The sequence below is a fragment of the Hyaena hyaena genome, unplaced genomic scaffold (genome assembly GCF_003009895.1).
Source record: "Hyaena hyaena isolate Hyena2069 unplaced genomic scaffold, ASM300989v1 scaffold_213, whole genome shotgun sequence".
NCBI classification, from domain to species: Eukaryota; Metazoa; Chordata; class Mammalia; order Carnivora; family Hyaenidae; genus Hyaena; species Hyaena hyaena.
In genome coordinates, this window is record NW_024080843.1 from 2,344,957 (window position 1) to 2,361,374 (window position 16,418).

The window sequence follows — 16,418 nt, forward strand, 5'->3', positions numbered from 1 at the left end:
GAACCCACGAACCCTGAGATCATGACCTGAGCCAAAGTCGGATGCCTAACCGACTAAGTCACCCAGGTACCCCTAAATTATTTTAAACCTGTGTAATTTTATTCATTTAGGTATTAGAAATAACAAAATGAAGATTTTATTCTTAGGCAAATCTGTTACCTGAAACCTCCAAAGCATAATGAGATTTCAGCTTAAAATCTAGCTTTCATGGACTATAACATATGTGTAGACAAATATTCTATATTCTCTCAAATTTAAGAAAAGCTAATTTTACTGACTAAATATCTGGTACTTGACATTGCTCCAAAAACAGTTACTCATAAACATTCTCTCCGGTTTATTTTTACTTGTTTATGTAAATAGGCCTTCTACATCAGTTCCCATGGCTATAACTGTTTCATTACTTTATAAACTTTGTTATACAGTTAGAAAATAAATTGCATGTATATTTGAATACTTATATTTTTCTGTTCTTTTTTTTTTTTAACTTAAAAGTGAGGGTAAAGTTTATCCCTATCAGACTTTCACTTACTTTGTAAATAGTTCTTGCCTATTTAGAAAAATCTGTTTTAATCCTGTATATAAAGCCCTAAGGCTGAAAACCAACTTTTTTGTTAATTGTAAGTAACAACCTTATAAGGTTGTTAGGAGGATTAAATTAAATCTGCATGAAGAATTTAGAAAGTGCCAGGCACATGGCAAGCAGTTAAAAAAAGAGAGAGAAAGAGATTAGTGTTGTTCTGTTTTGTTTTTTAATGCATATAAGGAAATACAGCTCCCATGGTATTCTCAAACCGTTAATAGACCATTAATTAGTACACGGGGTTGGCTCTTAATTCTTCCTGATAAATTTCCAAGAACTTCCTCAGTTTTTGCCAGAATTCTCAGAGGGGACCAAAATGGCCCTTCTCCAGCCATTTTATGATTTTTAAAACCACACAATCCACATGAACACAGCAGGAATTTCCCTATCAGCTTACTGCCTCTGAATCCCTACCTGCTGATCCCAAATGAAAATAGTTACTCGTATCTTTATTCCATTTGAGTGATAAAATTGCTTGAATTTTTTCTGACTTTACCTGCAAAATTGGGAGATGAAGAGAGGAATGGAAAAGCAAAGATTCTGTACATGGAAACATCTAAGTGTCCTTCAAATATTGTTACAACCAGGTGCTTTTTCCTAACAATTAGAATAGCCTGGCCTACATCTGCCCAGGGAAAACTCTATCATCTGGACTTCAGGAAGATTAAATGCTAATTTATATGAAGAGGTAAGAAACATTTAGAAACCTAAGTGGGAACTGTGCTGTCCATACCAGTGTGGCCTCATATCACCTATACTACCTTATTATTTATCTTTGTGTGAATATGTGTCTCAACTATATTTAAAATAAAAACCTCAACAGCCATGTCTAGTATAGTAATACTTAGATCTCTGAAAGCCGTAGGTGTAGCACAGTATCCTGACAATGGTAGGTGCACAATAAGTATTTGTTGATGATAATAGACATGGAAGTGACAGAATTAAATCAACTCAGTGAGCAAGTTGATGAAAATTGGAAGCATCTATTGAATATTGTAACTGGAATACCCAGGTCATTAGAGTGATGGAGAAAAGAAAGCAAATAGAATAAATAAGAATATGAAAAAAAATAATAGAATAAGTTGCTTCTTGATTTTGATATTTCATATTGTCTTGCTTATGTCACATGATTTTAAAAATGGAGCACACTTTAATATGTGATGGAGTATACAAAATACAGTTCTTTTTTTTTTATTTTTTTATTTTTTTTACAAATAGTTTATTGTCAAATTAGTTTCTACAACAAAATACAGTTCTAAATGAAGATTGTTAAACCTTGTCTCAACTTTATTTGTGGCTTGCAAATGTAGGATGGCATTTCATTTTGGGGGTTATCTCTGATGTTCTTAAGCCTTCTTTATGATGCCATAGTTAGGTCTGGATGTCTGACTGTTAAAATTTTTCAGAAAGAACCTGGGACCTTCAGAAGGAATTCTGTGTGATGGGGTGCGTGGGTGACTCATTAGGTTGAGCATCCGCTTCTTGATTTAGGCTCAGGTCATGATCCCAGGGTCAAGGTATCGAGTCCTGTGTCAGCATGGAGCCTGCTTAGGATTGTGTCTCTCTTTCTGTCTCTGTGTCTGTCTCTGTCTCTCTCCTTCTCCCTCCTTCTGCTCCCACCGCTTGCATGTACTCTCTCTCAAAAAAAAAAAAGAAGAATTCTTTGTGAGATTATGAGGGCATGGGAATAGTTGAGTGTTATTCTGAGTGCTTTTAAGCCAATTACAAATACATTTTAGATCACATATTAACTTATGGAGATGTGAAAAGAGTAGCAGTATTGGGGATGTTTCTTATTAGCAAAAGAGAAAAGGGCATAGATACATGTGTTTTAAAAATCTGAAAACAAGGGCGCCTGGGTGGCTCAGTTGGTTGAGCATCCGACTCACAGTTCATGAGTTTGAGCCCTACATCAGGCTTTGTGCTGGCAGCTCAGAGCCTGCTTCGGATTCTGTGTCTCCCTCTCTTTCTGCTCCTCCCCCACTCATGCTCTGTCTCTCTCTCTCTCTCTCAAAAATAAACTTAAAAATAAATAAAACTCTGAAAACAAAGTATACATATTATAGTGGAAATTGGGGAAAATAGAAAAAAACAGAAGGTAAATAAATCACTATTTTGGCATATGTGTTTACTTTTTTCTAAAAAAAAGGTTTAGGTTTCCCTAAAACCACTGATACATAATTTTTTCTGTTTTTTTAGCATATATTTTATGCTCTGTTTTTCACTTATACTCTGATAAATACTTGTCCATATCACTAAATAGTCTACATAATTTTTAAAATTTTTTAAGTTTATTTATTTATTTTGAAAGAGAGAGTGCACACATTAGTGGGGGAGGAGCAGAGAGAGAATCCCAAGCAGCCCCACGCAGGGCTCAGACCCACAAACCGGTGCTGAAACCGAGAGCCGGACACACAACTGACTGAGCCACCCAGGTGTCCCTAGTCTACATAATTTTAAATGGCTGCATAGACTATCTTCCACTCTTAAGATGTATTGTGATTTAACTAATCTCCTATTGGAGGGCATTTATGTTTTTAAAGTATTTTCTATTAATACATCATTGAACATCTCTGTAAATAAATCTTACCACATATTCCTGATTATTTCTTTAGAATAGATTGCTAGAAAGGGAGTTGCTGGTCAAAGAGTATACTTTTTTTTTTCCTTCTAAGTAATCTCTACACCCAGTGTGGGTACTTGGACTTAGAACCCTGAGATCAAGAGTTGTTTGCTTTACCAATTTAGCCGGCCAGATGCCCCAATATACATATATTTAAAGGCTATTGGTAGATAAAACTGAATTCCCCTCTAGCAATACTATATTAAGATAATAAATATTTATATTAGAATTCTGAATGTAGTCAAATTCTTTGCCTTACAGCATTCTGACTTAACTCTACAGTAAGTAGATGGAACCCAGCTGTGTAATAGGGGAGACAGAGGTTATTAGTATTAATAAACTACAGAATACCTTTAGAGGGTTGGCTTAAGGAGTACTATTGCAAATTATACCCATAATGCAAAATTTTATTTAGCAGTTTTCATTAAAATGAATAGTATCCTATGCTCCATATAAGATATGTGATTTTGTTGTAGCATTTACATCAAAATGAAACTATGTAGAGTGCTGAATTTGTTATATGTTGAAATGTTTTCATTTTTTTTTTACTTGTAGCCACATAAAGAAGATACTTAACAGTCATTTCTCAACAATTATATAGTCAACTGATGTAACAATGGTACTAATATTGGGACGAAGACTAAACAGAGAGGATCTCGGGGTGCGTGATTCCCCAGCAACTAAACGTAAAGTTTTTGAAATGGACCCTAAATCTCTGACAGGCCGTGAGTTTTTTGACTTCTCTTCAGGATCATCCCATGCTGAAAACATACTCCAGATATTCAATGAATTCCGAGACAGCCGCTTATTCACAGATGTTATCATTTGTGTGGAAGGCAAAGAATTTCCTTGCCATAGAGCTGTTCTCTCAGCCTGCAGTAGCTACTTCAGAGCTATGTTTTGTAATGACCACAGAGAAAGCAGAGAAATGTTGGTTGAGATCAATGGTATTTTAGCTGAAGCTATGGAATGTTTTTTGCAGTATGTTTATACTGGAAAAGTAAAGATCACTACAGAGAATGTACAGTATCTCTTTGAAACATCAAGCCTCTTTCAGATTAGTGTTCTCCGCGATGCATGTGCCAAGTTCTTAGAGGAGCAGCTTGATCCTTGTAACTGCTTAGGAATCCAGCGCTTTGCTGATACCCATTCCCTCAAAACACTCTTCACAAAATGCAAGAATTTTGCATTACAGACTTTTGAGGATGTGTCCCAACATGAAGAATTTCTTGAGCTTGACAAAGACGAACTTATTGATTATATTTGTAGTGATGAACTTGTTATTGGTAAAGAGGAGATGGTTTTTGAAGCCGTCATGCGTTGGGTCTATCGTGCTGTTGATCTGAGAAGACCACTGTTACATGAGCTCCTGACACATGTGAGACTCCCTCTGTTGCATCCCAACTACTTTGTCCAAACAGTTGAGGTGGACCAATTGATCCAGAATTCTCCTGAGTGTTATCAGTTGTTGCATGAAGCAAGACGGTACCACATACTCGGGAATGAAATGATGTCCCCAAGGACTAGGCCACGCAGGTGAGAAAACTGTAAATGAGCTACAACATAATTAACACAAGTTTTTATTTGTTTAATATTTTTAAACCTCCTGAGTGAAATCTCTGTCATTTTATGTATTGTCTACATGTAGCTTTATGTGATTTAAGATTTGTTACGGATTATACAAATCATTAAAATCCATCCCCTGCCCAAAATACATAAATGTCCCTGCAAGTGAAGACTAGATTCAACAGTAACATTTTTTGTTACTGTTCTGAGCTATGAAAGGATATGGCACAGGGTCTTTACAACTTTGCACATCTCAGCATATTTCTGCGTATTTTTCTTAACCTTTATAGGGTCCCAAATCATCTCACTTTTCTTTCCAGAGGGCCTTTGGGTATAAAGTAGACTAAAGACTTTGGTAGACTCTTGGATTGCCTCTACATGTAAAAAACAATTGGCAAATTTATAGACTCCCTTTTTTCCAAACAGACAACTTGAAATATAAATGTGAAGTAAATAAGCTGGTATATATTGAGTGGATTCTTGGACATAAAACCCCTGTTTCAGATCTCTTCTCATTACCACTGTTACTATATTTAATGTCAATCTTAATGTTTACATTTTTTTCTGGTTATGAAAATTATATCATTAGAATTTAGAAATTTATGTTTAGAGGTGGGAATTCAATTCATTATTATATTTGTATCATCTTACAACGTGTTATTTCTGTAAAACACATGTAGATTTTAATTCATAAGCCATAGAAAAATAATATCAATGCCTTAATAATTGAAGGAATAATACTAACTGTGCCAAACTGTGAATAAACAAGAAATGGCTATTGTGAGAAATACTACAGTAAAGAATCTTTCTAATGTTTTTCTAACAAAGCTAATTTTTTTAAATTGTGGTAAAAAAAACATATAACATAAGTTTTCCTTCTTAACCATTTTTAAGTATACCACACAGTAGTGTTAAATATATTCACATTGTTGTGAAATTGGTGTTTACTTTTATTTGTGCATAGCATCTCCACTTTCCCTGTACATTTACTAGAACATAGTTCTCAAACCAAATTTTTAGATTTGATTTTGATTATTTTTGTTTTATATGTGATTAAAATTCAGCATATTAGGAGATAGCATGGCTTTAAAATCTACACTAGTTTGGATATAGTAAGATTTAATATCTTTCCTCATACATAAGGTGAGAGTGATGATATAAATAGTACTTACATAACTATTAAATGCAATAAGTCTTTTTTTTAAAATGCAATAACTCTTAAGGTGCTCATCATCAGAAGTGATGCATAGAAGTACTTAAAAATTATTAGCAATTATTATTTATGTAGTATAGTGTATGTCTGACCCACTTTAAGAAAACTCCCAGACTGAACTTTTTTGGATACAGTATTGGGTAATTATAACTACATAAAAATTAATGTAATATCTCTTAGGATTAGAGTGCACCTTTTTCTTCAAAGTCAACTCATTTCATGAAAAGTAATAATTGCTTTATAAGAAAGAAATGTAAAATACTTTCAGTTTTTTTTTTTTTAATTTTTTAAGGTTTTTTTTATTTATTTCTAGAGAGAGAGAGAGCGTGAGCAGGGGAGGGTCAGAGAGAGAGGGAGTCACAGACTGAAACAGGCTCCAGGCTCTGAGCTGGCAGTCAGCACAGAGCCCGACACGGGGCTCGAACCCACGAACCGTGAGATCATGACCTAAGCGAAAGTCGGACGCTTAACCGACTAAGCCACCCAGGCGCCCCTACTCTCAGTTTTTTAACAAAGGACAAAAACATACAATTTTATTATAAAAAATACTGATTTTTTAGGCTGTTATTTTATTTAAGGACTTTTATGAAATTTTGGCTGAGCTTAGAAATGTGAAAGGCCAAGGTTCTTCACTGGGGATGCCTGGGTGGCTCAGCCAGGTAAGCACCAACTTTTGATTTTGGCTCAGGTCATGATATTATGGCTCATGGGATCAAGCCCCACATCAGGCTCTGAGCTAACAGTGGAGAACCTGCTTGGGATTCTTTCCCTCTCTCTCTGCCCCTGTCTTGCTTGTGCTCCCTCTCTCTCTCAAAATAAATAAAAACAAAACACTGAATAGCTTTGGGGCTGTTTTAGAACTTTTCTGGATACACAGTATTCCTCTAAGGGAAAAATTGTGTATCTTTCTTTTTTTTTTTTTAATGGTTGATTTATTTCTGAGAGGGAGGGAGAGAGAGAGAGAGAGAGAGCGTGAGCAAGGGAGGGTCAGAGAGAGAGGGAGACACAGAATCCGAAACAGACTCCGGGCTCTGAGCTGGTTTTCAGCACAGAGCCCAATGCAGGACTCGAATCCATGAATCGTGAGGTCATGACCTGAGCCGAAGTTGGACACTTAACCGACTGAGCCACCCAGGTGCCCCATCTTTCTTTTCTTTTAGAGAGAGAGAGAGTGCATGGGGGTGAGGGGCAGAGGGAGAGAGAATCTCAAGGAGGCTGTCACTTAGCACAGAGCCTGACATTGTGCTTGATCCCATGATCCTGGGATCATGATCTGACCTAAAATCAAGAGTTAGATCCTCAACTAACTGAGCCACCCATGTACCCCAAAATTGTGTAATTTTCTAAATAGAATCCCCTGATAGCAGACAGAATGGTTTGGGGTCAGATAGAGTTATTAATACTTTTCCTGCATATCTCCTATATCCACATAAGATTAGAATTAGGGACCAAGGGATATATGTTGTTAAATCAAACTAAGTTATTTTATTAACATTATTTATAAAATATGACATAAATGAAATCAGACTACAGCCTAAAGATAATTAAGCTTAGAATTTAAATAGATAATTTTCCCATTCACTTAATTATTTGATTTGTAGAAGTGTATTTTATATCCAATTTTTAAGGGGATCAATCCATTTCACACAGTGAAATACATGTCTGTAAGACTGCAATGTCATCTTTATTTAGGGGCAAGTAGGAAAAACCAAACTATAGTTATATTGAATTTGCTGACTATTGTAAATGTAATAGAAGATACTTATTTTATGTAGGTATTACTTGAGCTCTACCATTACCTCCTGTTCTTTATATTCTTTCACTTATCTGTTACTGCATATTACTACTAATCACTAGGAATTTCATTATCTGAACAATGTGTATTGTTTGTACAGGTTCTCATCTTTCTGAGAAACTCCAAACTTCTTTCAAAGAGGAGTGATGTCTCCACTTCAAGTACAGTTCACTCCTCTGACTTCCGCTCCGGTCACTCTACTGAAACTTCTCTCAATCAGGTCATCACTGACCTTCTATTTGTTGTTAGCTTCTTTGCAGTCTTTATGCACCTTGATCTCTCATTAGGATTTGACATTATCAATTTTACTTTTTCCTGAAGCTTTCTCCTCCACAAGCTTCTAAAACACTGTTTTCCTTATGGTCTTCTGCTCCAGCTGCTCTTTTCCAATTTGATGTTCTATATCTGGTCTTTGAAATGTTGATAATCCCCTTGGTTCACATCTCTCTGTCTTGCCTTATATTACATCTTCCTAGGTTATCTCATCTGTTCTCTTGGTTTTAATTACCATGTATGCTATTGATTATCAAACCTGTATCTCCCGCCGAGACTTTTCTCTTTCTTTTATTCATCCATTCATTTAGCCAATTAAAAAAAAACAACTGTTTGTTTGTTTTTACTTCAGGATGCATCTTTAAAACAGTAACATAGGGGTACCTGGGTGACTCAGTCAGTTGAGTGTCTAACTTCACCTCAGGTCATGAGCTGAAGTTTTTTGTTAATTTCTTAAATGTTTATTTATATTTGAGCCGGGGCAGCATGATGAGGGAGGGGCAGAGAGAGAGGAAGACACAAAATCCAGAGTAAGCTCCAGGCTCTGAGCTGTCAGCACAGATCCGACGTGGGGCTCCAACTCACAAATTGTGAGATCATGACCTGAGCTGAAGTTGGATGCTCAACTGACTGAGCCACCCAGGAGCCCCAATAATAATTCTTTCATATTAACTAATACCCAGTCCATATCCATATTTCCCCAATCCCCAAACTGTTATTTAACGAACCTTGATCCAATCAAGGACCACTCATTGCATCTGGTTATTGCCGTGAAATCTTTTATTCTAGAACAGTTTCTTTTTCATGATTTTAACTTTTTGATGGGCAAGTTGCCCAGGAAAATATTCCACCTTCTGTTTTAGGTTGCTTCCTTATGGTGTTACTTAAGCTGAATTTAGCCATGTTTCCTAGAGACTGGAAGTTAGCTCTACAAGCTTCAGTTTGATGGAGACAAGTTAAATATTTTTGACTAGAATTCATCCTAGGTAATGTGTATATATTGTATGGCATTACATTAAGAGACAGAGCATATCTGATCATCCCACCTTTAGTGATGCAAAAGTTAACTCTGGATTAGGGTGATGACAGTCTATTCCTATCACTGTACAGTTAGGTTATAGTCCTTACATCAGCCAGTATTTCTTCAATGCTTATCCTGTGCCAAGTATTCTCTGGAGCTCAATCTATACTGAATATTCTACCTATATATATCCACATGTCTCTCAGATGAGAGAGAAGACTCCAACAAACATTATATTAGAAACAGTATGATAGGGTTACTCAGAAAGAGGATATGGCCCAATCTAAGAGCATGAAAGTTTTTGTAATCTACACTGCAAGCTGTAAAGCCCTGGTCGAAAAAACACTAGAGACCAATCACAAGAGTAAAGCTTAGGAATAGTTGTCTTTTTATTAATATATATTATGCAACTTTAAATCTCTGTGCTAGTACATAATACTGTGTCTTAATAAACAAGTACAAGTATCATGATGTGTTCAGAATACTGGCTTCAGAATCAGGCTTGGACTAGGATCTGACTCTACTTAAATAGTTAATTCCATGACCCGAGGCAAACATTTTCACTTCTCTATCAGTTTCCTCATCTGTAAAATAAGCCTAATACTATTTTGTAGTATTGTGAGGATTGGAAATACCATATGAAAAGTACATATGCTAGTATTTTTTACAAAATGCACAATAAAAATTTTTACTTGTTTCATGAATACTCAAAATACATTACAAATTGGTGCTATACTTTTACAGAATAGGAAATGTGGTTTGAGAGAGAGAAATGCCTGATATAGCTTACTTTAAGCATAATTGGTTCATGTCTATGGAAAAATTTGATGCTCTTTGCCACATTCCATTTTGAAGAATAGAGATAGCGAAGATTTAATAAGCTTATCATTTTGAGGTTGGAATCAGTTAAGTACTTTTCTAATAATTGTCTATCTTGTCTAATAATTAGTTACTATATAATGAAAAAGGAAGACCAGGTTCAAGTTCCTGTTGGAAACCAATGAGAAGACAAAATTTATGATTAAGATTTTGGGCTGGCGGGGGTTGCTGGGTGGCTCACTCAGTTAAGCAGCCGACTCTTAATTTTGGCACAGGTCATGGCCTCACAGTCATGAGATTTGGCCTCATGTCCAGTTCTGTGCTGAACGTGGAGCTTGCTTGAAATTCTCCCTCTCCCTCTTTCTTTGCCTCTCCCCCACTCACACTGTCTCTGTCTCTCTCAAAATAAATAAATCTCCTAATTTTTTTTAAGAAATAGTATTTTAAGGGCATCTGGGTGGCTCAGTCAGTTGAGCATTCAACTCTTGATTTTGGCTCAGGTCATGATCCCAGGGTAGTGGGATCGAGCCCTGTATCAGGCTCTATGCTGAGCATGGAGCTTCTCTCTCTAACCCCCTGCCTCTCTTCCCCACTTATGCTCTCTCTGTCTCTCTCTCTAAAAAAAAAAGTATTTTAAAATTCAGTGTTCTCAATTTTTTCCAGTCCCTATTAAGAATAATAATCTATTGGGGCGCCTGGGTGGCTTAGTCGGTTAAGTGTCCGACTTTCGCTTAGGTCATGATCTCGCGGTTCGTGAGTTCAAGCCCCGCGTTGGGCTCTGTGCTGACTGCCAGCTCAGAGCCTGAAGCCTATTTCAGAGTCTGCATCTCCCTCTCTCTCTGACCCTCCCCTGCTCACGCTGTCTCTCTCTCTGTCTCTCTCCTAGAAATAAATAAAAATATAATTTAAAAAAAGAATAATAGGGGCGCCTGGGTGGCTTAGTCGGTTAAGCGTCTGACTTTCGCTTGGGTCATGATCTCGCAGTTCGTGGGTTCGAGCCCCGCGTCGGGCTCTGTGCTGACTGCCAGCTCAGAGCCTGGAGCCTGTTTCAGAGTCTGTGTCTCCCTCTCTCTCTGACCCTCCCCTGCTCACGCTGTCTCTCTCTCTCTCCTAGAAATAAATAAAACATTAAAAAAAAAAAAAAAGAATAATCTATTATACTGTAGGTTGCGTAGTTTACCATTTTCTCCATGTTAGTTTGTTTTTATTTTTAACTCAAACATTTTTACATAAACATATACATAGAAGTCTCCCTCTACCTGACCCTTGATATATCAGTTCTCCCCAAAGGATATCCATTGCCAGTTTTTTGAACTCTTTAGAAATATTCTTTGCATACAGAAGTGAGCGTGTATATATATGCACACATACCTGCCTATACTACTGCCTATATACTTCTTTTTATACACTCCACTCTGCACCTTGTTTTTAATCACTTGTAAGTATCTTGGAGATTATTCTGTATCGGCACATATAGATCTTCAAGTCAGTCTGTTTAGAATATTCTCTTAACAATGGACAGGTCACCAAGTGGGAAGATTTTCAAAGGTTGTTTGGCAAGGATGGAATCCAAACAAAGAGAGTTAGTAGATCTTTAGAATCGGAGTCTTCTCAGCTAGTATAACTTGAGCAAGTCTCCACAACCATAAAAATATTCTTAACCAGAGAACCAGTAATGTTCAAGTTAGCTAACCTAAGATTCTTTTTCCCTTAGAAATAATTTGAATGGGCACAGGAAATGTTTGCCTCTATGATGACTATTTACATTTTCTTTTTTTTTTTTTTTTTTTACAAATAGTTTATTGTCAAATTAGTTTCCACATAACACTCAGTGCTCATCCCCACATGTGTCCTCCTCCATGCCCATCCCCCCCTCCCCCCCACATCCATCAGTCCTCAGTTTTTGTCAGCATTCTATTATTTACATTTTCATTCATTTACTTGTTGCTTCTATAACTGACCAATCCTTCTCTTTTGATATATTAGTTCTTTTTTTTTAGATATATTAATGCATTGGGTTTAATAACTGTCATACCTTATAGACTAGAGAACCATGTTGTCTCTCTTTTTTTTTTTTTTTAATGTTTTATTTATTTCTAGGAGAGAGAGAGAGAGAGACAGCACGAGCAGGGGAGGGCCAGAGAGAGAGGGAGTCACAGACTGAAACAGGCTCCAGGCTCTGAGCTGGCAGTCAGCACAGAGCCTGATGCGGGGCTCGAACCCACGAACTGCGAGATCATGACCTAAGCGAAAGTCGGACGCTTAACCGACTAAGCCACCCAGGCGCCCCCCATGCGCCCCCCATGTTGTCTCTTTAGGGTGTTAATTTCTAAAGAGAAATTTCTATTTTAGTTATTTTGTTTCTTAGATCAGTTTTCAGATATTTTTGAGCCTTGGAACGGTGAATAGATTATATTACTAATATCTTTCCCTATTCCCTTCCCATTTCCTGCTATATGAAAATACTGCTTTTCCTAGTGTACTTTTTAAATATGTTCAGTTATTCTTCCCATTAACCATTTCCATTGACCTCTTTTTGTTGATGAGAGTTAGTTTGGCAATTCACCTATCTCTGACATATTTGGCATTAATAATAAGTAGGTCTGTTATTTTAGCTGACAAGTCCTATACTTTGCTTTTTAAGGTTCTTAACTGAACCTGATAATACACATTTTGTTCATCAGGTTTAATATCCTATGGAATTATAATTATTTTATCTTTCACATAAATCAAAGAATGTAGTCTTTTAATCTGATCTTAAATTCATGGTAAAAGAAGATGACGATTTTTTAACAATAATTACCATAGTAAATTTGAAAAAAGAATAATTTGGTTGTCATACATCCCCAGGAACGGCAAATATTTGTTATTTTATCACAGCAAAATCAGAATTTTCACTTTAAAGCATTAATAAAATAAAAATAACGAATTAAACATTAATAAAATAAAGTAACATTCACTCTAAAAATTAGATTGAGGAGCACCTGGGTGACTCAGTCAGTTGAGTGTCTGACTCTTGGTCTCAGCTCAGGTCATGATCTCAGGGTCATGAGATCAAGCCCAGAGTTTGGCTCTGTGCTGGGCATGGAGACTTATTGGGATTCTCTCTCTCTCTCTCTCTCTCTCACTCTCTCGCTCTCTCGCTCTCTCACTCTGACTCTCTCTCCCTACCTCCCTCCCTCCCCCCCTTCCCCTCTCTGTCTCCCTCTTCCCTCCACTGCTCACACATACACACTCTCAAAAATAAATGCACACATACATAAATAGATTGAATTGGATATCCAAACTTCTTTTTTTTTTTTTTTAATGTTTTATTTATTTCTAGGAGAGAGAGAGACAGCGTGAGCAGGGGAGGGTCAGAGAGAGAGGGAGTCACAGACTCTGAAACAGGCTCCAGGCTCTGAGCTGGCAGTCAGCACAGAGCCTGATGCGGGGCTCGAACCCATGAACCGCGAGATCATGACCTAAGCGAAAGTCGGACACTTAACCGACTAAGCCACCCAGGCGTCCCTGGATATCCAAACTTCTATTCATCCTACTATAGTATCATCTTGAATGCCTTTTTGTTCTAGTTGCCATCATCAGCTGGAGTAACTTATTTCCTTTAAGGCTGTCATTTCCTTTCCAGAGATAAAAACTTTTCCAAGCTCAAGAAATAAAAATAACTTTTACTAGGTTAACAGTCTCTATATTGAGAACACCAGACTTGTCTCTAATTAAGTTAAAAGCCATTGGTTGCAAATAAGACCTTCCGTACAAACAAAATTACTAGTTTATTGATCCTTTCCAATAAAAAGACATTCCAGTAGACCTGAAATTATCCTTTATTTAGTGGGACTAATTGTCTTTGTGTGTATTATTTTTTTAGTGGGACTAATTGTTTTAGCCATTAGCTTTATATGCTATTTTCTCTTCTTGTCCCAAGGTACAAAAACAGACAATATATGTTTATTAGGCTAAGAAGTCTTGAAAAAGGCAAGCAAGGTTAAGCAAAGGGAAACTATAAAACAAATAAAATGCTATAAGGAAAGTATAAAACACAATTCTATAATATATAATAGTTATATTGATTTTACATTAAAATAATTGGGAATGGTTAAACCCCAATTACAGTATTTAGCAATTTTTGTTTTGATCAATAAATAAGGCTTTAAGGAATATCACATAGATTTGTTTTAGAGGTATTTTAAGTGTAATTTTGGGAAATGATACTTTTATGGAAAGAAAGGTAAGTCTCATTTTGGAATTATTTGGAAAATAGTATTGATAATATTTCAGTCCTTCCAATAATGTTTTACCATATACTAAATTAGGGGTATATGATTTGCTGGGTTGCTAAAATTAGTAATTTTTATTTCATCTATGAACAAGATTCTTTTCTACAATATATTTTCTGATTTTATAATAGAAAAGTATGGCTGGCATGGAACAGGTGAATGATTATCAGCTGGAAAAGCTATGAGTGAATGCAGCTAGAATATAGTATTTCTGTTAGAGGAACATACCAGTATTGCTTAATTTTGTTTTTTTCTAGTATAATTGTGAAATATCATACTGACCAAAACTACAAATCAGTGTTCTGATGTGGTCTATTTTCCCTCCACATTTAAGTTAAGAGAAGAAGGATTGTTAGCATTTTGCTTCATGAGACTTAGAACTGTAACAACCATAAAATTTAGGTACATTTTTCATTTCATTTCTATTTGTGAAAAAAATATAAAAGCCAAATAAAGTTAAAATTACAAACTATCTATTGAGCTTTATGAACAACAACAACAAAACTTGGATAAGCTTTTAGTTTTTCCTGTATGTGTCTTAAATTTAAACTATGAAATGTTTAACATAGGCCTTAGAATTCTCTTAGTGCTCTGAAGATTGTTTTTTCTGCTCTAAAAATAGTCTGTGCTCATTATCATCTTGAAAATTTATGTTGATAGAAGGAAGCCACACTATCCAGAGATAACCATCATTAACACTTTGGTATATTCTTTCTTTGGTATATTTCTTACATAGTATTGATGAGACCTTCTGTATAATTTTTGTCTTGCTTTTTTCTGTTAACATTCTTTGTTATAAACTCAGTACCTTTAGTGACTGCTTAGTGTTTTGATTTGGATTACTTTAATTTACTTAACTTTAAAAAATTATTATAGGGGCACCTGGGTGGCTTAGTTGGTTAAGCGTCCGACTTTCGCTTAGGTCATGATCTCACGGTTCGTGGGTTCGAGCCCCGTGTCGGGCTCTGTGCTGACTGCCAGCACAGAGCCTGGAGCCTGTTTCAGTCTGTGACTCCCTCTCTCTCTGACCCTCCCCTGCTCACTCTGTCGCTCTCTCTCTCTCCTAGAAATAAATAAAAACATTTAAAAAAATTATCATAAAAAATAGTCTCTGAATAAGTACACATACTCCTTTAAAGGATACTTACATTATAGTATGAATTCGTTTTTTTAGAACTAACAGTCTGATGAAAAACACCATTTTTCTACATTATCTTACCTTCGGGTGATACATAACTGAACTGCTGCAAAACTGCATTTGAAAGTCATCCTTATTAATACCAGGATTCCAGTTGAGTTAGGTAGGATCTTTAGACTGCTTTACAATTTTTAAGGCAAAACTCATAGAAAAAAGTACCCATAGAAATTTTCTTTGGAAAATGATGTTACTAAATCCCTTTCAGATGTTCTCAAAGTAAGTCATTGGCGGCCTGTATTATTTGGCACATGCTCAGAGAATAAACTGTTTATTTTATAATCATGTTCTGCTTTCTTAATGATAATGGTATGTCTTTAGTGTTTTCAACAATCTTGAGTGTATTTTATTACTTATACATTCCTATAATAATTATTTTAGGTCAACTGGGTATTCTGAGGTGATTGTTGTTGTTGGAGGCTGTGAGCGGGTTGGAGGATTTAATCTTCCATACACTGAGTGCTATGATCCTGTGACAGGAGAATGGAAGTCTTTGGCTAAGCTTCCAGAATTTACCAAATCAGAGTATGCGGTCTGTGCTCTAAGGAATGACATTCTTGTTTCAGGTAAAGAATTATTACTGTAGCAACTTTTAATTTGAACATACCTTGGCCGTTTTAAATAATAGTGCCTAAAAAGAAAACAATGAAAGTGAATATGCCCACTTTAGGCAGATCAATTTATACAACAAATAAAACCTAGAATGGCTTTTTGCTCTTAAAAACAAGCTCAAGATGATCTAGAATGATTTATAAGAGATCCACTAGAAAAATGCCTGTAATCATCATATCTTAAATGCTATCAAATGCATATAGAATATAGTATAATTTTTTAAACTTTTACCTGTTAACTTTGTTTTAAGGAACATAGTAGGGGCATCTGGGTGGCTCCGTTAAGCATCTGACTTCAGCTCAGGTCATGATCTCGCGGTTCATGGGTTCAAGCTCTGCGTCAGGCTCTGTGCTGACAGCTTGGAGCCTGGAGCCTGCTTCAGATTATGTGTGTGTCTCTCTCTCTGCTCCTTTCCCACTCCTGCTCTCTCGGTCTCTCAAA

General features: G+C 36.2%; 1 protein-coding gene across 4 annotated transcripts in view; it reads left to right on the top strand.

Annotated features, from left to right (window-relative positions):
• Positions 1-16,418, top strand: part of KLHL24 (kelch like family member 24) — a 44,314-nt gene that overhangs the window by 12,208 nt on the left and 15,688 nt on the right. For 3 of the 4 annotated variants that reach the window (XM_039242326.1, XM_039242329.1, XM_039242327.1), the window contains 2 exons: positions 3,762-4,742; positions 15,747-15,931. In XM_039242326.1, the coding sequence (XP_039098257.1) occupies positions 3,823-4,742; positions 15,747-15,931 (1,105 nt within the window). In that variant the 5' untranslated portion in view covers positions 3,762-3,822. Of the gene's footprint in view, positions 1-1,170; positions 1,272-3,761; positions 4,743-15,746; positions 15,932-16,418 lie in introns of all 4 variants that reach the window. The other variant, XM_039242328.1, reaches the window with a different exon arrangement.